This window comes from Babylonia areolata, chromosome 2 (genome assembly GCF_041734735.1).
Source record: "Babylonia areolata isolate BAREFJ2019XMU chromosome 2, ASM4173473v1, whole genome shotgun sequence".
Lineage (NCBI taxonomy): Eukaryota > Metazoa > Mollusca > Gastropoda > Neogastropoda > Buccinidae > Babylonia > Babylonia areolata.
This window is the reverse complement of record NC_134877.1, coordinates 40446705-40470424: the sequence shown is the minus strand read 5'-3', so window position 1 is coordinate 40470424 and position 23720 is coordinate 40446705. Positions and strand designations below refer to the sequence as shown.

The following is a 23720-nucleotide window of genomic DNA, read 5'->3' as shown; positions in this document are numbered from 1 at the left end:
TATATGGAATTTACTGGACTCTGCCCCCAGGGATGTACATCCACATGGGCAATAACAGGACATATGGATTGACCCAACCAAACATAACAGGATATTAACCCTCATCACACTGAGAAGGAGGGGACTTTGATAGCAACCAGTCAACACTTCAGTCTTAAGCTTTTAATCTGCAAAAATCAAAATTAACAAACTATTATCATCCAGTGTCAGTGTATTAAGAAACTTCACTGGATGAAAATGAAGTCTTGAAAATGAAGAATATGAAAAAAAAAGTCTTGAAAATGAAGAATACAAAACAATTTAGTTTTTTTCAATATTTTCTCACCCTCTGTTCTAATCTCTCTCCCTCACAACTTCTTTAGGTCATTCTGTCAAACGCTGCACTGGAAAAAAAACCCCCAGGTATTTAATGACTGGTTCTATCCCTTTCCATTATTTCCATTGACAAGCATTCTTTTCCTGTTTGAAGACTTTTGACAATGAACCGAAAGGCTTCATTTGCAGTTTAACATCACTGATGATCATAACAACTTGTTACAGCAGTTTCTTGTACAGAACCATTGGGCATGAACCCTAGTGGCATTGCACCATCTAGTTGTTGTTCCAAAAAATCTTGCCAAAGATCCTCTGAAACCTTTTATATTTTCTTTGGGAAGATCAAGAAACCGTTTGACACATGATCATATCTGCTCGAGCAGAAAAAAAAAGAAGCAGACATCTTCTGTTCAGTGCATGCGCAGAAGACATTATGTCCTAGATATTCAAACACTGAGACGCTGACTGAAACTACCTGCAGGTTGAACTGATACTATCTGGGGAGGATTGACTTGTAACCAAAGTTTGTCACACATGATGTCTGAGCTAACAAAGAAACATACTGGACAACCTCAATGATGAAAAAGCAATGGGAGATTTGTCCTCTTCAGCAATATAGTGATTGGACATTCTCAACCTTTTATTGGTCTATGACTGTTATCCAATGCTGATGTACTCCCCTGCACCCCATTGTGCAATCCCAAGTCCCTGAGATCACAGATCTGTGAAATAGGTTTCCTGCTCATTGTGGGAAGGAATGGGAAATGAATTTTGTGTAGTCATGTCAGTATACAGAAAAGCTTATCTCAGTACAAAAGTACCTTTTCCATTCACATACCTGTCCACACTGTGTGCCACACTGACAATCAGAACAGTAGGATGTACCCACTCTCCAACCCTTGTGTGACCAATAAGCATGTGAGGCCTGCTACATAGCCCCTTGTGATATAAGATTACGCAAAGGGGCTCATTAAGCATCTGAACAGAGGCAAACTACAGGAATAATAGTGTCATACTTTACAACATTCATTAGCAATGATGTCAAAACTAATGTGAAAAATCACTCTGTTCCTGGAAAACTGCTTAGCTTGGGAAGGCAAAATGTGAAGCAATGGTGATGGCTTTCCTGCCAGAAATGGTTTTGTGCTATAACCTATTACGACTTTTGCAAGGGAAAATCAACCATTGAAGGCTTAAGTTTGTTACATTGCTTTGGCATGCAATCTCCATCAGTACAACAGTTTTAAACTGGTTCAAATAATGTAAGTTTTGGATTGTTTGGGACTGCTTGAAGATGATGACATGTGGTCATCTAGTAACCATCATAACTCCAGAGAAGGTGTTGGAGGTAAGGTCACTGATTGAGGAGAATCCAAAAATTACCATCGATGAATGAAAGAAGGTAAGGGTTTATTGGAGCACAAACATGCTCCAAAAATGTAATAGAGGAAGATGCAAAATTTGATGGAGGAAGATCAAATCACATTTAAGACATTGTTAGTGGAGACAAAATATGGGCATTTCAGCGTGATCCTAAAACGAAGCAACAGATAGTAGTCTGGGTCTTCTCAGGTGAGAATCCACCTGTAGAATTAAAAATCTAAAAGATCAAGAAGTGCAGGCAAACAAATGGTGGTGTGTTTCTTTTCAAAATCTGTCCACCATACCACTTCAGGAGGGAAAGGCAATAACATCAGACTGGTATTCAACCATTGCCTGCCTAAGTATTTGAGACATGGTGCAGACAACATCTCTGCCCTGAAACCTGGGTCACCCGCTGCATCATGACAATGCAACTTGACTTTCTGCTGGATTTGTCCCATTGTGGTTGGTTCCTGTCTCTTTGGTCAAGCGACAACTGACAGACATGCAGTTCCTGAGTGTTGAAAATGTTTGAGCTTTCTTCGAGGGCATTCTTTTGGGTACCTAAATCACCGCTGTTGGGTGCCATGGACACGTGGTTTGAAAGAATGGGGAAGTGTGTGAAAGATGGAGGATACATCAATAAGCTGAAAGAGTCATTTTATGTTTAAGTATGCCCACATGGCTGCATTCAGATTTTTACTAAGCTCCCATCAAATAACACACAGAAAAACTGGTCAGTGATTAGCTTAAACATCTTGAGCTCAGAAGGTGTATGGCTAAATCAGCTGCTGCCAAAACACTCCAAAGAGTAGAAGGCTGCCTGACAACAATATTCAATATTGCTAAAACTGTGTTTCAGTTTCACATTTGGGGTTAAAATTAAAAAAAAGAAAAAAAGAAAAGAAATGCAAACAACAACAAAATACAGCAACAATGAAACATAATTAAAAGAACAGTCACAGTGCTCAGTTTTCAAAAATGGAGGTGTAAATATTCAACTCATTCTTTCAACTATAACCCCCCAGAAACTAACATGGTTGAAAAAAGTGTATTCAGTTCCTGACAAAGAAAGGACTGAAAACTGCAACACCAGTGAGGCTGCTCATGTCACCTTTCATGGGCCAGTACTCTGGGTAGACTGGTGATGAGGTATTATCCCTTTGGTTTCACATCAATTCTAGGGGACATTCTGGTTTAGTGGGTGCAATAATTTCTTAATTAGGACAGTACTGTCAGTCCTGTTGGATAAACAGACAGAGAGATACTTTCACATTTTACTGTCATTACCTGCAAGGATTTATTGACAAGGGGGGTAACAAGGGTTATTTCTGACATCACCACAAGTACAACTCACACTGCTTATTCCAGCAGTACAAAAATATTCTTACAGAAACAAGGAAACCTCCCTCAAAACCAAAAATACAAACAAACAAAAATATCAAAAGAAAAAAACAACAACAAAAATTCAACCATCCATTCTTTCAGTTATACAGTACTAGAAAGAAGAGAGAGAGAGAGAGAGAGAGAGAGAGAGAGAGAGAGAGTGTGTGTGTGTGTGCGAGAGAGACCTACTTCCAACACTTTCCTGTCTGTATGGTACACAACCACTTTCACTTCAGACACTGATGAGGCTGGGTTGTCTTTCCTGAACTGCTGAATGGCCGACAGCATGGCCCTGGCCGACAGAGCCCATGGATAGCCCATATTACCAGCTCCAAGAACAGGAAATGCGATGGAGCGGCGTCCCTTGTCACTTGCGGTGCGCAGGCATTTTATCACCAGTTCAGACAGTTTCTGAAAATACAGTTCATGTGTGTAACACATGCCTACAGCTACACACACACAACCAAGTACAAACATTCCAAAAGCACACACACACACAACTGGCAGGACACTGGTTCAATCCCCATTAGAGGGAAGGGATTTTTCAACCATTGGCTGGCTCCAACCCAGACTTATGCTATGTGTGGAAAAGAAAAGACTGGGGCTACACAGTCGAGGGTCATCTACTTTAAGGGATGCATCTTTCGGAGTATTCTTCAAATTTCCTGACCAACACTGCAAGTGTTTGTATCTCCTGAGCCCGTTTGACACCAGAAAATATAATAAAAGGAAGAGCAGAGTACGAATTTTGCGATGTTGTCCCAAAACAAAAATGGACCTCTATGGTAGCATCATCATCATTCCTAATCTTGATGAAGTATAGAAAACAAAAATTGTCCATCATCCTAATATACATGAAACATAGGAAAAAAAAAAGTGTTATCATCCTTATCTTCATGAATTACTGAAAAAAATGCTGCAGAGTTTGTGGCCTTTTATGACCTGCTCTCATAGTGACCTCTGTTTCAACATCCACTCCACTTCCACACTTTTGGTGCTTGCTTGCTTATGCCTATAGCTCCGCTCGGGAACAAAGGGCCGCAACAGCACTCCTCCAACGGACACGGTTTGGGGCGATCCTCTTTATCTGGGCCCACGTCATTCCGGCTCCTTCACTTCAGTGTCCGTACTTCTTCTCCAAGTCTGCCTGGGTCTGCCAACTTTGCGTTTGCCTTGGGGGTTCCAGTCAAGTGCCTGGCGAGTGATGTTGAGTGGTGACTTGCGCAACGTGTGACCTATCCACCCCCACTTTCTCTTTTTGATTTCTTCTTCTATGGGTGCTTGTTTGGTTCTGTCCCAGAGGTCTTCATTTGAGATGATTTCAGGCCACCTGATGTTCAGAATGTTGCGCAGGCATCTGTTGACAAATGTCTGGAGTTTGTTCCCAAGCCAGACAGGTCAAAGGGGTAGAGACCAGACGAAGGGCGCTCACTGGTCCTCCAGGTTGGGGGTTAGAATAGGGCTAACAATCCAATTCTTTAAAAAAAAGTCTGTTACAGAAACCGCAACATCAGATACCAAAAACACTTTTGGTGAGTTCCTGTTAAAGTCTTTGGGTGTCAGCAGGTTCATAGCGGGCAGTCTTTGAAGGGATGTAATGGCAGCCCCCACTCCTGGGGGTGCTCACTCAGTCTGGCATGGGACAAAGTGATCACTGTCATCAGTAGGGGACTTCATGCTGTGTATGTTGAATAAGAAAACAAGCACTACTGAACACTGCCAAAGGACTCGGCAGCAGTGCAGGCTCTCCTCTAATGTGTGGCTTCCTGGCCACCTCTCAATGATAGCTCCATGTGGTCTGCCGATACTGTGACTGTGGCAGATGAATCTGGGTGTGGTTGTGTTTGTGGGGGTCTGGATGAGCAACATGTGTAGGGGTAATGCTACAGGTGATGAGGCAGTAAAAAAAAAAATAAAAAAAGAAGAGGGAAAAAGAACCAATAACAACAAAAAACACAAAAACGAAAGAAAAAGAACAAATGAGCAATTTCTTTATTTGACCTTGGTCAAGAAAAAGGCTTAAGCATTTGCACTTTTTTTCCTCAGATATCATTTGATTAACTTCAGTGTAACTTAACAGACAGATGCATCCTAAAAACTTTTGAGATGGCCATGACTATGGTCAAGGTTGCATCAATTTTGTGTGTGTGTGTGTGTTCCACTGAGTAAAGCTATACCTCACACAATTCTTTCCTTCTGATGTTTATGTGGTCTGGAGGACAGTGCTGATGTCAAGATGCGCAAGAAATGGTTGATAATTTTGACACTGACTTTAGACAAAGATCATAAACAGGAGCAGTATACTGAGCTTTGTCTCAGCACCAGAGTGCACTATACTGAACAGATCTAACCATGCAGGCAAAAAATAAAGCGTGCTTCTTCTTCTTCGTGGGCTGCAACTCCCATGTTCACTCATATGTACACAAGTGGGCTTTTATGTGTGTGATCCTGCCATGTAGGCAGCCATACTCCGTTTTCGGGGGTGTGCATGCAGGCTATGTTCATGTTTCCATAACTCATTGATTGCTGACATGGATTACAGGATCTTTAGCAAGCGTATTTGATCTTCTGCTTATGTATACACACGAAGGGGGTTCAGGCACTAGCAGGTCTCCATATATGTTGACATGGGGAGATCGGAAAAATCTCCACCCTTTCCCCACCAGGCACCATTACCGAGATTCGACCATTCGGCTATTGCGCCTGTTAAAATAAAGAGTAAACTGTCGGTTTTGCAGGTTTGGAACATGTGGACAATTGGATTTGCATATTCAAGTAGTCCATACAATCGGTTTGCTCCCAAGCTGTTTGCCACAACTTGCTTACTTTTTGGTTCAGAAACGTTGGAGGGAGCAGTATGGCAAAGTTAAGATCAACCTTAAAGAATGTAAGCTTATGGTAAAAACTTTACAGCATGATTCAGGGATGTGCATTCTGTGCTTGCTTGCTAGGTTGATTTTTAATTTGTTCTTACCTGTTCACTGTCAATTCCCAACTCCTTCACAACCACATGGAACACCTCTTTGCATGACAGATTACATCCTTGTGTGACAGCTACAGTGTCAGGTGTAATGCCGTTGGGATACTTGGCTCTGCATTCATTCTGCAGCACTGGGCCTGCTGCGTTCAGGATGGACTTGGATACTGCTCCATCCTTCAGACTCAGTCCCTTGTTGGTACTGTTCACAATCACATCTGTCTGAAATGATATGACACAGAGTGTTGACTTGCAAAACAAACAGCAAATAATCATTTAGCCTTGAACATGAGAGACTGGTGCTATGACTGCTATTATAAGCATAAATTGAAAGCTGAGTGGAATGTATTCTCAACTTATAATCTAAACAGTGTTCTGAAATAAATGTGCAAATCACATCAGATTGTTGATCATGCAATTCTAAAAAGATTTTGAATAACTTACCCAACTGACTGATTATTTCATTAATTAATCAACAAATATACAAACATTTACATCATTCTTGTGTTCTTTTGGGAAGGGACCAAATGCCTGTAAAACTATCACTGTCAAGCTGCCTGCTGGACAGCAGCTTGCAAGAAAATGCTTGAGTTTTCAAGCACTTTGCATATTTCCTATGCTTCAGTCTCATGTTAAAACCTAATACTTACGGACAGTTGTGCTGAAGTTGAGTATATGGAGCATCATGTCAAGAGTGTTATGCATCTTAGTCTGAACTGCATATGCCTGAACATTCCAGCTGTGATAGTTGGCTGGATGCAAATAGGGTTAACTCCGTTAACTCCCTCCACCCTACAATTTCTGATCAGGAATTTGCTTTGCACAGCACTTTTATACTTTGGTGTTCTGGATCAGAAATTGGGAATGTAGATATTTCTAAATCTATGGAGTCACATCATAATGACGTTAAAAGCTAATCAAAGCGCTTTTGGCATTTCTCTGTCAAAAGCAACCAATCAGAACATATGCATTTGTTCTGTTTGTCTACAAAGCATTTATTTTTGACCTGACCTTCCACATCTCATATATTTTTGACCTGACCTTCTACATCTCATTAATGTCAAAGACTTCTCAAATGCAAAGCACAGAAACAAGTTGAAATATGAAGGTAGGAGGCTTCATGTTTTGATACCAGCTATCTCAGTATATTACTAATCTGTTTTTAAAATGTCATAACATGAAATAACTATTTCGCTTATTTCAGTTTTAGCAATGGAGAGACCCCAGTGCAGATTGTTTGGCTCTACTGTCCTGTCCTACCCTGTCATGCCTGACTGTTTACTGAAAAATTAATCTATCTGTCCTACCCTGCCATGTTTGATCATTTACGGATGTTGAAGGAAAAAAAAAGGGAAAAAAAAGAGAAAATATCATTTCCTTCCTGCCACATTTGTAACTAGAAACACTCATCCAAAGGGTCCTGTGAATCTGACTTTTGACCCGACTCACAAAAAGTATGCACACACACGCACACACACACACACACACACACACTAACATATGCACCAACACATTTTCTCTCTTTCTCTCACTCTCTCAAACACATACACACACACATGCATATATATGGACATATACACCAAAACATTCTCTCTCTCTCTCTCTCTCTCTCTCTCTCTCACACACACACACACACACACATGTGCACACACACACACACTTATTTTGTATGGTTAAGAAAACAGGTCAAGTGCCTTATGGTTCCCTTTTTTTCACTCATCGCTTGAATTTCAAGAATGTCTGTTTGTGTCTTTGAGCAGCATTGTTTCCCCTGACAGTTAAGGCTTTGAAAGAGCATAAATGAGATCTGTATGTTGGCATCTTGAGACTCTGCCCTAATTGTGCCTATTTGCTATTATCAAATTAATGGAATGGTGCACTGCATCCTTTTTTTTCTTTTCCTTTTTATTATTATCATTACTTTAAGAGAATGAAAGAACAGAAAAAGTGCTTAACAGGAAGCATGATTATTTGGAAAAATACTGTGAAGACTGAACAATAATGGGCAGATTAATTTACTTACTGACTGTGCGCTGATCTCTCCAGTCATAATGGTGACAAAATCACTGTTCAAAGTGGGCCCAACAGAACCACTTCCTGCACAGACACACACACACACACACACACACACACACACACACACACCAAAGCGCACATGCATGCATACACCAAAACACACATACATGCACACACACATACATTTATTTCAACACACACACATACGACAACAGTGGAACACAAGTGCAGGTAAATGGCTTTTCAATCATTGTAAAAAAAATAACTTCACAAAAAATGCACTGAACTATCAAAAAAGAAAAAGTGGGTGGTGTGGAAGGAGTGTGTATGAACCTTTCAAGGACAACCATTGAGGACAAACTGAGTTCTCTCAGTGGGAGAGAGCCATTTAGTATGCCTCAGTCTAATGCTTGCTTTCTGACACACACACACACACACACACACACACACACGCTTCATCCAGTCACATCTTTGGGCACTTCTAAACTCGTCCTATGAAAGAAAAGATCTGAGCACATGCAATCTCTCCACTGGCTCCCAGTAAGTGGAGTTTGAGCAGGCTCTATAGTGTCTACTGAAACATTTTTGTCTGATGCTGTAAAAAAAAGAAGGAAAAAGGGGGCACAAAAAACAAATAAAATGTTGACACCGTTACAGACTCCTTAAAAGATGGAGAAAAGCAATGTGTTAAGTTCTCCAATGAGTTGCATTGTTAGCCATTTTCTCCAAAGTGGAGTACAGCATGTGCGGTGCTAGCCAGTTTCTCCAAAGTGGAGTACAGCATGTGTGGTGCTAGCCAGTTTCTCCAAAGTGGAGTACAGCATGTGCCGTGCTAGCCAGTTTCTCCAAAGTGGAGTACAGCATGTGTGGTGCTAGCCAGTTTCTCTAAAGTGGAGTACAGCATGTGTGGTGCTAGCCAGTTTCTCCAAAGTGGAGTACAGCATGTGCAGTGCTAGCCAGTTTCTCCAAAGTGGAGTACAGCATGTGCCGTGCTAGCCAGTTTCTCCAAAGTGGAGTACAGCATGTGTGGTGCTAGCCAGTTTCTCTAAAGTGGAGTACAGCATGTGTGGTGCTAGCCAGTTTCTCCAAAGTGGAGTACAGCATGTGTGGTGCTAGCCAGTTTCTCCAAAGTGGAGTACAGCATGTGTGGTGCTAGCCAGTTTCTCCAAAGTGGAGTACAGCATGTGTGGTGCTAGCCAGTTTCTCCAAAGTGGAGTACAGCATGTGCCGTGCTAGCCAGTTTCTCCAAAGTGGAGTACAGCATGCACAGCACAAGCAAGCAACACCTTTTTCACTCTTTGAGGAGTCAACCTTGCTACCAGCTCCTGGTTGTTAGCTAAAAAATCTTTAAAAAAAACAAACCAAAACCAAAAAAAACCAAAAAAAACCCCAAAACAAACAACAACAACAAAAAAAAGCGAAAAGCAACTCCTCATTATTTTCAAGGATTTCTTACATGTTAGGAACATGACTCTTGGAGACTTGCGTGGGCACTTCATGTGTGGAAATAATACAGAATAAAATACTGAAAAGACTTAATGAAAAACTCTTTTTAATCAGCAGGGTAAACTCACCAGTGCCGATTCCTCCAACAGCACCGACAAAGGAAGGTGTGCCTTCAATGCAGCGTTGAAATTGCTGAAAAGGGGAACAAGCATAGTTCAAACATATGCTTTCATAAATGTCTTTTATAGATGTGTGAAAAAACACAACAATGGTGAGAGAGGAGCAGAGAGAGACAGAGGGACACACATACACACACACGCACACACACACACACACACCCACACACACACACACACACACAGAGAAAGAATGATGAAGAGAGATACCTTTCATAAAAACAAAGTGCATCCATTCGACATGAGATAAAATTATTCATGTACAATGCATGTACATGCATTTTTGTATGTGTGTTTGTATGTGCATGCATGAATAAGTGAGCATGTGTGTGTGTGTGTATTTGTGTGCAGTAGTAATCATCAAGTTTACGTCTTGCATGCTCCTTCCTCATCAAACACTGCCAGGGGAAACCCATCAAGACCTGCACTGGATTGTATGAGTGATCTTAGCAGCACTAAGTTTGCTTAGCATTGAGATTTTTCCTAAGTCTGCGTGATTTGCTTTGCGTTAACAAATCATAACATTCAAATGTAAAAATCAGTATCATAACAAAATGTCTACAATCATCAGTATGTATGATGGGACATTAAATAAAATTCCTCCTCCTCTGCCTAGCATCAAGATTGAATCTGCACCACTGGCTATAGACTTAGGAAAAATCTAGATGCAAAGTAGACTTAGCGCCGCTAAAATTGCTTGTGCAACCCAGCCCAGGTCTTTTCCAAAGTGAAAGTGTCAGTAGATGTGGTGTGGTACATATGGATACGTCCGCATGCTCTGACATCTCCCTGAAACTGAAACAGAGTGTCTGATAGTTCTGAATCTCTTCCAGTATGGCAGGGTCAGCAGGACACTCTGTGGTTGGATGCTATGGCATATCTCAGATTTGTTTGCTGGTTGGTCTGTAGGAGCTATCTAACAGCTAGCTACAGTTCCCAAAACATCAAGGCCAAATGTCGCCTTCCTCAGAACAGCAGAGCGAACAGACATCATGGCCATGGAAAAGGGACAATCAGATTTCAGAGCAGCAAGAAACACATAACCTTACAGTTGTATGCTTCAGCTGCACGCTTACGCGTGTGCACGCACGCACACACACACAAACACACACACATAATTCTTGTCTTACTTTTTTTTTTGGTCATCTCTTAAAAACTAGAAAAACGAAAAGCAGAATAAAGAACACAAATATGGCAGAATGCTAATCTAGTTAATGGGCAAATTAATAATAATGATAATAACAATAATAATAATGATAATAATAATATGGCGCAAACTCCCCATAGATCGGCTCTAAGCACCTCACATTAAACAGTACACACACACACACACAGATACACACACACACACACACACATTAGTGCATTATACAACACAAGAGCACATGAAGACATAGCAGAGGAAAACAAACTGAAGATATATGAATAATCGCAGGAAAAAGGCACAACACATACACACACGCACGCGTGTGCATGCGTTCAAACATCAACCCACAAGCACACACACCATAGGAATACTACAATGGGGGGGGGGGGGGGGGGGACACAAATGGAGAGCAGAGGGTGGGCGGAGACAAAGAATTACGCTTCGTCACACCCAAAGGCCATTTTGAACAGGTGGGTTTTCAGTTTACTTTTGAAACAGAACAGAGTTGGTGAGTGCTGAAGATCCACAGGAAGAGAATTCCAAACAGAAGGTGCTTGATGCTGAAAAGCCCTTTGACCAAATGTCTTTGAAGAGACTTTGGGGACTCAAAGGAGCTTTTCTCCAGAAGACCTGAGAGAAAGGGATGGAGTGTAAATATGAAGGACAGAAGGTAAATAAGATGGGAGGCAGCCTTTGAAGTGGTGATAAGCCAATATGCCAGTTTTGTACTGAATTCTGAACTGGACGGGCTACCAGTGAAGTTGATACAAGAGAAGGGTAACATGATCTTTTTTTACCTTTCGAGAACAACTCTGGCAGCATTGTTCAAACCCCTGAGTAGTGAACTGCAGTAGTCAATGCAACTGAGAATTAAGGAACAGACAAGCTGAGAGGTTGCTTCAACAGTCAGATATGGTCGAATGGTACAGATTTTTTTCTGTTGGAAGTTTGTAGTTTTGCATAAATTACTGACATGGTCATGCATGGGCAAAGCTGAATCAAAGTATGCACCCAGGTTTCTGACAGAAGTTATCTGCAAACTTGTGAAAATCACATTGATGTTCACTGATGATACTGGACAGGGACTGAGTGTACAGACAAAATAGTATTGGACCACGAACTGTTCCTTGGGGAACACCATATTGAACAGGAAGAGGTCTGGATTCAAAATGAGAACTTGAGATGAACACTCTTTGAGTGTGATTGGAAAGATAAGGATTGAACCAAGTGAGGGCTGTGCCACAGATTCCGAAAGTGTGATGAAGACAGTCGAGAAGAATATCCTGATCTATTGTGTCAAAAGCTGCTGAGAGATTGAGCAGTCACAGAAATGAGACTTCTCTCTTGTCTGCACAGGACAATGATCTTCTTCTTCTTCTTCTGCGTTCACTCGTATGCACACGAGTGGGCTTTTACGTGTTTGACCGTTTTTACCCCGCCATGTAGGCAGCCATACTCCGTTTTCGGGGGTGTGCATGCTGGGTATGTTCTTGTTTCCATAACCCACCGAACGCTGACATGGATTACAGGATCTTTAACGTGCGTATTTGATCTTCTGCTTGCATATACACACGAAGGGGGTTCAGGCACTAGCAGGTCTGCACATATGTTGACCTGGGAGATCGTAAAAATCTCCACCCTTTACCCACCAGGCGCCGTCACCGTGATTCGAACCCGGGACCTTCAGATTGACAGTCCAACGCTTTAACCACTCGGCTATTGCGCCCGTCACAGGACAATGATGTGTCAGACATGTGTAAGAGGACTGTCTCAGTACTGTGATTTTGTCTATATGCAGACTGGAACACCTCATGAAGGTCACTGGATGATAAATGACTGAGGAGGAGTTGATGGAATACTACTCTTTTGAGTTGTTTTGATAGAAAGGGTAAATCTGAAATAGGTCAGTAGTTTTTCAGGTTTTCTTTGTCAAGACCTGGTTTCTTGAGTAAAGGTGTAACTAAGGCGTGTTTAAAATCTTCAGGAAAGGAGCCTGTTGACAGAGAGATGTTGACAATTTTTGTGATAATTGGAAGAAGCCCATTTGAACACAGTTTAAACAGATCTGCAGGCAGAGGATCCAGACCACAACATTTGATGAGGCGCTGAATAAGCAAATCGAGAATTGTTTTCTCAGAGACACATTCAAATGCATTCAAGGGGATGCCATTGAAAGTATTGGAGTGAACATCAGCAGTTGAATCGGTGGAATATAGTTCATTGCGAATGTCAGCAATTTTCTAATTAAAGAATTCACAGAATTTATCAGGAAGATCAGATGGAGAGATTGTTGAACAGATAACAGAATGTTTATAATTACCAAAAAGTTGATCAATGACCTGAAAAAGAATCTTTGAGGATTTACATTCAGACAAGCGAGCAAGAAAATGCTCACTTTTGGCACTGTTTTGAAGTGATTTAAGAAGGGAGCATTGCTAGGTAAATATTTGGCGATGAACGGTGAGGTGAGTGGATCGCCATCTTCTCTGACTGCCTCAGCTTCCGTTTGGCAGCTTTGATATCTGCTGTTATCCAAGGGGCTGAGGGACAGTCAGTTACGTATCTAGTACGCACAGGTACATGACAATCAAGTATGTCACGTAAAGCCTAATTGAAATTATCCAGAAGGCTGGAGTCAGAACAGTCATAGTTCAAGAAATTAAGTAAGATGCATATCCTTTAAATCTCTAGCACACATTTTTGAGTGGTTAAACATATAAAACCTGTTACAATACCTGTAAGGTTGTTCTGTCTTGATACACGACAAACTTGACAACCTTCAGAGACGTGGGTGAATGATTTGCCTGGAAGAGATGAACAGCACTGACCATCGCCTGCACCACCTCTGTCATGGGATATTTCAAATTCCCTGCCCCAAGAACCGGGAAAGCAATGGCTTGGTATCGTCGCTTTGAGGCTTCTGTCAGACACCTAGTCACTGTGTCTTGCAGTACCTGTCAACACATAATTATCCCTCATTCACCATCTCAAGTGTCTTGCAATATCTAATGACCAAAAAATATTTATCACTAGTCATCTCCTTGTGTCTCGCAGTATCTATCAACAAATAATCATTTGTCATATCATGTGTCACATCACTGTGCTTTACAGTATCTTTTGAAAAATAATTATGTATCACTCACCATCTCGCCGTGTCTTGCAGTACCTGTTTACTTAATATAATCATCTATTATCCATCATCTGTCATTTTGCAATATCTATCAACACATAATTATATATCACTCATCATCTCACTGTGTATTGCTGTGTTTATAACACAGACAAACCACTAGAATTTAAAAAAATTCATTCTGAATTTTGTAACATTACATTTTACATTAACATTTTACTATGGGTAAAAATTTGAGAGTAAAAAAAGGAGGACAATTATTTTCTGAGGGGTTTATTTAACACACACACACACACACACACACACACACACATATATATATATATATATATAGACACACAACATGATACCAACAAAAAGACAGCAGCACAAAAAAAATTAAATAAAAAAAGGGACAGAAAAAAGCAGCCAACAGTAACAACTGTCTACATTTTACAGGAACCTCACTGTCAGCTGTTGTTTTGGCTGGGGTTATTAGCTGCTGAAACTGGTATATATACATAGATGGATAGATTGCTGTCATCATGCACATTTATCTAGAATCATAGGTTTCATAAAAAATAGAAAAAAAGGTTTCACTTTTCAGTGTTTAACTTTCTTCCACTTTTTTCATCATCTGGCTTCATCAGTGACAATAATGTCTGAATTTGAACTTTTATATAATAAGAATTTCAAATAATGGTTGACAGAAATACCTTAAACAATGAAACATGGCAGAATCAAGATGTATATATGCAATGTGTATTTCTATATCATAATATACTTCATCCATTATTCATGATATCACAGTGTCCCAACAAATAACAAATTACTAGTTGTCATCTACTGAGTCAGCATGCAAGTTAAATGAAACACTGGAAAGTTATATATATATATATATATATACATATTATATATATATATATATATATATATATACATATATATATATATATATATATATATATATATATATATATATATATATATATATATATATATATATATGTACACATAAAAAAATAATAAAGAGAAAATGACAGCAAATGGAATCAGATGGGTCAGTTTCATCGAAACAGTATTTTTGAGTGAATTATTTCTCTTTTATGGGCCATTCTTGAAACTTTTCTTGCTTGCTTTCTTTTTACAGTTATATAAAACACCATTTTCTTTTTTTCAAAACTATTTTCTAGCTCCAGTGACTTTGAAGTATGATCTATCAAAATGTAAACAGGGGCATAAATAAGGATTGTAGTGATACTTATACAAAGTGTATTCTCCTCCAAACAAAATATAAAATCAAATAAAACATACTACAACCAAAACAGTTAAAAAAAACTGGCCCCCTGCTTGTTTAGTTACACAGTTGTAAAGCGCATAGAGCTTCAAGAATATGCGCTATAGCAAGAAGTCTTAATAAATAAATAAAACACCAACAGACTCACTGACGAAAAGCTCAACCACACATGGAACACTCTCAGCAAAGAAAGAAGTTCAAATTTGCAACATACCCCCCATCCAAAAAAAACAACAAAAAAAACAACAACAAAAAAACCATACATGCAACAAACACCCACCCACATAATTCTGACTTACCATGTCACCACCAGGTTTCCACTGTGGTAATGTGACATGGAAGACTGCACTGCTTCTCAGTTTGTGACTTCCAGTGATGGCCACTTCTCCAGGCCGAATACCATTTCTGTACATTGCTTTGCATTCCTCCTGCAGACCTCTGCCGGCACCTTCCAAGATAGACGAGGACACTTGGCCATTTTTAAGGTCTAAGTCTGCTGATGCAGAGTTCACAATGACAGTCACCTGAAAACAATTTTGATAATTATGCATGATGAATTTTTTGGCTTATTCTAAACGAGTGAAAACCTGATGCTGCCCTTAGAAATCTCCACACTGACAGTCATAACGACATCACACAGAAGGAGAAACAACAAACAAGAAGTTAGTGGGATCAAAAAGAAAGACTAATGGGGGCAAGGGAAAGACTAATGGGGGCAATGGGGCAAGGGAAAGACTAATGGGGGCAAGGGAAAGACTAATGGGGCAAGGGAAAGAATTATGGGGCAAGGGAAAGACTAATGGGGGCAAGGGAAAGACTAATGGGGCAAGGGAAAGAATTATGGGGCAAGGGAAAGACTTATGAGGCAAGGGAAAGACTAATGGGGCAAGGGAAAGACTAAGGGGGCAAGGGAAAGACTAATGGGGCAAGGGAAAGACTAATGGGGGCAAGGGAGAAAAGACTAATGGGGGCAAGGAAAAGACTTATGGGGCAAGGGAAAGACTAAGGGGGCAAGGAAAAGACTTATGGGGCAAGGGAAAGACTTATGGGGGCAAGGGAAATACTTATGGGCCAAGGGAAAGACTTATGGGGCAAGGGAAAGACTAATGGGGCAAGGGAAAGACTATGGGCAAGAAAGACTAATGGGCAAGGGAAAGACTAGCGGGGCAAGGGAAGAAACAAGGGGCAACAAAGACTAATGGACCACAGCACCACGCACAACTGCAGTCAAGGAAGAATTAGGATGCAAGGGAAAGATTATGAGGCATGGATAAAGCTAATGGGGCAAGGGAAAGACTAAGGGGCAAGGGAAAGACTAAGGGGCAAGGGAAAGACTTATGGGGCAAGGAAAGACTTATAAGGCAAGGAAAAGACTTATGGGGCAAGGGAAAGACTTATGGGGGCAAGGGAAATACTTATGGGCCAAGGGAAAGACTTATGGGGCAAGGGAAAGACTAATGGGGGCAAGGGAAAGACTAATGGGGCAAGAAGACTAATGGAGCAAGGGAAAGACTAGCGGGGCAAGGGAAGGGAAAACAAAGGCCTGACACACACACAAACATACAGATACCACCACCACCACCACACACACTGCAGTCTCAAAGGTATGAGAATAAGGAATCTGTCACTGGGATGAGAATATATGATAAAATGTAATGACATGCAGATAAAGCTGATAGAATCATTTTCCCCCAGATGCTCTTGGGCAGTATATTCCACGTGACAGTGGCAAGTTTACAGAACGCCCATGACTGCTTCAAACCAGGGGTGATATGGTCTGTTCTCCAAGGGCCAGTCACCACTCTGCCTTCTGCAGAGCATGAAGCCTCTGATCTGTGTACATGTGGGGAAGTTAGTTTTTATGCTTACATCGCATCTGTTCCAACATATAGAATTTTAGAAGCAATAGTGAAATCACATTTCAATGGGTTTTTTTTGTTTTGTTTTTTTTAAATGTGGTTACCCTCTGCTTCTCCTCCAAAAGGCCAAATCTGAGGTGGAAAATACTCCAAGATCTTTCACCTTAAATTATAAAACTACAGCCAGTAATACCAGGCCACCTCCTCCATTCCCGTCTGCAAATATGGCTTTAAGACCAAATGCCAAAGAATCTGGTCATACCTATAGAGCCAGTGGTAGGAAAGAGGAACTGCAAATCCAAGAAAAAAGTGACATATTAATGCAATCTATGCTTCCTCCAGTAACCCAAGACAAAAAATAAAGGCTGTTTTAGATGTTCTAAAAGTGTGTAATTTGCTCAGAACATCTCTTTCAAACCTATTTTTTCCAGCTCACAAATGAGAGACTTTCACTATCAGAGAAAAACTGTGAAAACAAAAATATCATCCATGCAACAAATCTCTGTGCTAACAATATGTTGGGGAAACTAAAAACTATCTGAAAAGAAAATTTTACTTACATAGATCAAATATTAGGAAAAACATGCCCACGCTCAAAACAACAGATTTTGATTCTCCCAACCACTCTCTCTCTCAAATCTTCAGTGCGCTTTTGTGGAAAGGATTCACAACAAGAAACTCACTTCCCTCAGACCCAGATATTCTCCATGATGCAACTCTATGGGGTTCAAGCCCACATCCTCCTAGTGGTCAGCCTGCAATGCTAACCACTCTTTGTTTCACTACTGTGGAAGTCTGCACACAAGCACAAAAAGAGGGCTCACACTGCACTGTGCTCTCATGTTCTCTCATCAATGAGCAGCCCAGAAGTCAGATGAAGAAAGAGTTTGATACAATGCAATGCAATGAATCACTGACAACGGTCCCAAAACCTGGTTTGTTCATGAGGGTGGTGCACTGCTGAATGCATCCCCAACATTCTCCGTTTCTGGCATTCATAGGACAGGGCCTGAGTTCAGTAGTCAGATCAGGTTTTCAGGCTCCCCTCTGCTGCTGGTAGCCATGTGACCCATTACTACCTGCCGTGTGTGGGGAGAAAACCCAACAAGAAAATCTGATCTGGTTAGGGAAGGGCTCTACCAGATTTGACTTGCCCAAGACACGCAACATGAAGATTCAAGTCATTCTTAATTCTCCAGTAAGATTTAGCAGTAACTGAATGACTTTAATGTAGCTCTTTTATACTCACATCCTGTTCAGCAATCTTTCCATCCACTGCTTCTATTCTGATGGGTGTAGACACGGCAGGTGAAGCTGCAGCTGGTTCAGTTCTTGCCTCTACAGTCACAGATCACAAAATGAAAGGTGGTTTAGAAACTGGCATTGCATCTCTCTCTCTCTCTCTCTGTATCTCTCTCACTCTCTCTCTCTATATATATATACATGAATATATATATAAACATATATATATATATGTACATGCATACATACATGTATATATATATATATATATATATATATATATATATATATATATATAGAGAGAGAGAGAGAGAGAGAGAGAGAGAGAGAGAGAGAGAGAGAGAGAGAGACATATAATGTCTACTGCCTAATGCCCAGTTTATATCACAGATTGACATAAGCTTACAGCTGGGCCAATGTCAAAGTGAGAGCTGTATAATCAATGGTTTTTCCATTGCAGTAGGAAGTCATTTACAGCTTTGCCTTTTGTGAAGGACAATGACTCAAACTACGAGGCAATATTGCTCTGGCTCCTAATGCTGCAGCCTTAAGGGCAAGTTGACCTTTGGGAACCATCCCAACACCGACTGTCCTAAAACCCTCTTATCCAAGAGAGTGGGGATGTAACTTGGGCAAGATACTCTTGACTATCATCAAATTCTAGCCTAGATAGTTGGGACAACAGTTGCCTCCTCTGCTGTTCTGATGGTCACAGTCAGACACAACTGACCATCAAACAATATGATGTCTAAATCATCTATAAGAATATATACATGCATATATGATGTTTTTTAAGAAAAGCTTAAATGTTTAAATCATCACAAAACGAAACAAAAAAACACACACATTCATCATTGAGACCATTTTGTTGTGATTTGTGTGTATGTGCGTGTGTGAGTATGCATGTTTGTGTGTACATGTGTGAAAGAGAGAGAGTGAGAGTGAGAAAGAGGTGATGATAATGGGGGCTGAAGCATGAGTGAAGTTTTGTTTTGAACATCTGTTCTGGTTTTGGGTTTTTTTTGGTTTTTTTGTGTTTTTGTTGGTGTCTTCACAGTACTGTGAGCAGCATTGGGAAAATCATCCCACAAAAAAGAATTAGCTCAAAGTTTGTTTGTATTGGGGGAAATATTGCCTCTCACACTGCGTACCTTGTGTCCGAAAAGATGACGCCATTGACCTGGCAGTCTCCCATGCAGGAGGTGGAGAGAACCTCTGGAATGCAGGACCAGCTGGGCTTGGAGCAGGAACAAAAGCACACACTGCCTCGCTGAAGCAGCGAAAGACATCCTCTTCAAATGCGCAAAGCACCACACTCTGAATGCTGGACTGCTCTTGTGAAGCCAAAAAGTTTTTGACAGCCTCAACAATCACCTGTGTAGCTTCTTGCATTGGGTACTCAAAGACACCACAGCTGATGGCAGGGATGGCAATGGACTTAAATCCTTTCCTGTTGGTGTAGTCAAGGCATTTGCGAATAACACCTGAGAGAAGCTGTTTTTCACCTTGTTTGCCCCCTTTGTAAACTGGACCGACAGCATGGATGATGGCCTTGCAGGGCAGACGACCAGAACCAGACACTAAGATGTCACCATCAGGCAAATACCCTCCTCTTTTCTTCAACAGGTCTCTGCATTCATCCTGTATTGACTGGCCACCTATTTGAATGCAGCATCATATAGTTAGATAGTTAGTAGTTAGTTAATTTGTGTGTGTGTGTGTGTGTGTGTGTGTGTGTGTGTGTGTGTGTGTGTGTGTGTGTGTGTGTCCTTCTCTGTATGTGTGTGAGTGTGTGCATATATCTGTACATGTGTGCATGTGTGTGTGCATGTGCATGAGTGCACATGTATCTTTGTGCACATGTTGCATGCTGTGTGTGTTTGTGCACATGTGTGTGTGCTTGCCTGCATGCATGTCTTTGCAAATCAACTCTGAGTTTAGCTCTCAGACTATAATCAAATTCTTTATGGACCAAGTATTGTTCTAATGTCAAGTGCATATATTTTAGTAACCTGACAATTAAGCACATAATTTTTGACTGTAGCTTGATGAAGCCTTATGTACACGAAAGTGTGTCTTCACAAGTGACTGAGAACGTTAATGTTTTTGACTTTTTGCATTCACTATCAGTTGTTTCACTTGTCAGTTTAACGACTTCTCTTTTACGAAGTCTTTTAAGTAATTTCCTGTAATTGTATTTAGATATTTTTTCTCAAATTTCACCCTCATTTCACCCTCATTTGCCCAGTTTTCCCCAACCCTCCATTCATTCACATCTTCCACCCCTTCAAACCGATAATACTGAAATGTATTCATAAATAATTTAACAAAATGTCTTCAATCACTGATATGTGTGACGGGACATTAAACAAAATTCCTCCGCATGTATTTGCATGAGAAAATGTGTGAAAGAGAAAAGATAGAGTGGAGATTATACAGAATGTACACAAGAAAGATGAGCTATTCATATTTAAGCCTGTTATGTTATTCCACTATAAATAAGGTCACTAAAATGTCCACCTATGACCTGATTGGAGTGTTTTCCTGGATGTCTAGCAATGCAGGCATTTGCTTCAAGAGTGAATATAAGCATGCAATCTGTTTTATTTTTAGATCATGAGAGTTCTTGGCCCTCAAAGTGAGAAGACTATCACACTTCCAAGTGTCATTACTTTACAGATCTATGCATCTTCAAAAGTGTTGCTAGTATTTCCTAACCAGTACTGAAGGTATCCATATGTCTCTGGCCTGGTTGATACTAAAATATACATTCAATGAATCTTCCATTATATAGCTCATACTAAATTCATCTTACTAACTGCCATGGGACGGGAATATAAACAATTCCACCAACTGTGACTTCATTATTGATGCACTTCTGCCAAGGCACAGTATTTCAGTATTGTAATATTCAACAATATTTGATACAGATCTGCAATCTGCATATTTGAAAAATGTGAAATGACTAGATTAAAACTTAATATGTTTATTTTTTGAATGCCTAATGATGAATTTTTAAAAATATTAACACATGTTCTACTTAAATTCTAGATCTAATTTCCAGTGATTGAGTCAGGGTTTTTCTACCATCTTTATCAGTTTGTGTCAGCAGGAGCTGCTTGACTGAGTTTTTATGGTGCTGGTCAAAAGCATTGATCATCATGTGTGTGATGAAAATAATTAAAGAACTAACTGAAGGATGATATAGGTCATTTTATTGGCAAGTACTGTGCTCAATTCATAGAGGTTTTATGATTTTTTTTCTTCCAAAACTTGTGAATTTTGGAGAGTACACGTGCTTATGTAATGAGTCTTATGTTCTCCCATTCATGTTATGGCCAGCTGATGGAGATCACAGACTCATCAAATCAAAATACATAGCATGTGCAGCCATATATGTAAAGCATGCACAGGTATCAAAAACAGTGAAATGGCAACTGTTGCCACTGTTGAGGTGAATCACATGCAAATTACACAGCAACTGAAAAAAGTTTGCAGTGAAATCCAGCTTCCTTGGCTCCTCTTTCAGTTTGATTCAGTTAGCTGTGTCCCCGCATGTCATAAAAGTCAAAGGAGGTTTGCTCACAACTCCAGCCATTTTCATTTCCTTGTGATGAGTGTTACTGCAGTCTTAGAACAGATCTCTTTTCTTTTTATAATTCATGTAAAAATTTTGATACATAAACACTATATAAAATTGCTTCCTTTAATGTTTACTTGCCAGAATTAATTCCTATTTAATCTAAATATTATTGAAAGCAAACACAAAGACCACAGTCTGATCTCAAAAGGATCTGTGGCAGTTATGCTTCCCTTTCATTCTCACTTGCCATGCAAGAGGTGTGTATCAGTTTGTAAAGCAGTACCTGTAATATGCTCATGTTTAGTATTAAAAAAAAAAAAAGGAAAGAAAAAGATTATCTTATTGTAGTTTATGACTGGAATGTTTATTGCAAAATTGAGGTTTTCATTGTATATGTGCATGTATATGGTTGGGATGTCTGGGTAGGCATTCTCAACACCAAGAGTCAAACCAGCTTTTGTGTCAGTAGTGGTGGTAGGTTATAAAAATTGCCAAAGTTAAACACACATGCAGACATCTTCACACACACATCCAAAATACTTTAACAGTATGGTTACAAAGACTCACTTTCTTGACACCTGAAAGCTAGAAATATCTCAGATTCTTCGGCCTTTAATGATTTGTTCTCATAGTGACCAACATTTTCAATATCTGCCACTGTTTTAGTGTTTGTGTCAAACATGTCTAAATCTTTGTTGTCCGTCGATGCAGCAGCTGCAAATAATCAGCTGCGTTACTTTCAGCAATAGAATATATGCTCCTGATTTACCTTGACTGACGATAGCTTTTGCCAGTCCTGCTCCGTGTTTCACTTCGTTGTTGGCTGCGTTGACAATGACATCCACCTGCAGTGTTGTGATGTCGGAACAAACAGGTGAAATGGACACACCACGAAAGGAGTATTTACAGCCAGGAGAGATGCTGGAGTGGGGCTCACCTGACAACTCCGCCTGGACACAGCAGGAATAATTCTGGAACTTTAGTGCCCTTTACACATGACAGGAATCATTCTGGAACTTTAGTGCCCTTTACACATGACAGGAATCATTCTGGAAATTCAGTGCCCTTTACACATGACAGGAATGCTTCTGGAAATTCAGTGCCCTTTACACATGATGGGAATATTTCTGGTATTAAAGTGTGCTTGACACATGGCAGGAATAATTCTGGTATTTCAGTGCCCTTTACACATGACAGAAATAATTCTGGTATTAAAGTAAGCTTGACACATGGCAGGAATAATTCTGGAACTTCAGTGCCCTTTACACATGACAGGAATCATTCTGGAACTTCAGTGCCCTTTACACATGACAGGAATCATTCTGGAAATTCAGTGCCCTTTACACATGACAGGAATCATTCTGGTACTTCAGTGCCCTTTACACATGACAGGAATCATTCTGGTACTTCAGTGCTCTTTACACATGACAGGAATTATTCTGGAACTTCAGTGCCCTTTACACATGACAGGAATCATTCTGGAACTTCAGTGCCCTTTACACATGACAGGAATCATTCTGGAAATTCAGTGCCCTTTACACATGACAGGAATCATTCTGGTACTTCAGTGCCCTTTACACATGACAGGAACCATTCTGGTACTTCAGTGCCCTTTACACATGACAGGAATCATTCTGGTACTTCAGTGCCCTTTACACATGACAAGAATACTTCTGGAAATTCAGTGCCCTTTACACATGACGGGAATACTTCTGGTATTAAAGTAAGCTTGACACATGGCAGGAATAATTCTGGTATTTCAGTGCCCTTTACACATGACAGAAATAATTCTGGTATTAAAGTAA

General features: G+C 40.3%; 1 protein-coding gene across 2 annotated transcripts in view; it reads right to left on the bottom strand.

Annotated features, from left to right (window-relative positions):
• Positions 1-23720, bottom strand: part of LOC143301233 (protein mono-ADP-ribosyltransferase PARP14-like) — a 67851-nt gene that overhangs the window by 23654 nt on the left and 20477 nt on the right. For both annotated transcript variants that reach the window (XM_076615376.1, XM_076615367.1), the window contains 9 exons: positions 22685-22865; positions 19484-19990; positions 18340-18428; positions 15531-15755; positions 13561-13779; positions 9631-9694; positions 8064-8137; positions 6038-6262; positions 3253-3474 (listed from right to left, as the gene is read on the bottom strand). In XM_076615376.1, the coding sequence (XP_076471491.1) occupies positions 3253-3474; positions 6038-6262; positions 8064-8137; positions 9631-9694; positions 13561-13779; positions 15531-15755; positions 18340-18428; positions 19484-19990; positions 22685-22865 (1806 nt within the window). The remainder of the gene's footprint in view (positions 1-3252; positions 3475-6037; positions 6263-8063; positions 8138-9630; positions 9695-13560; positions 13780-15530; positions 15756-18339; positions 18429-19483; positions 19991-22684; positions 22866-23720) is intronic.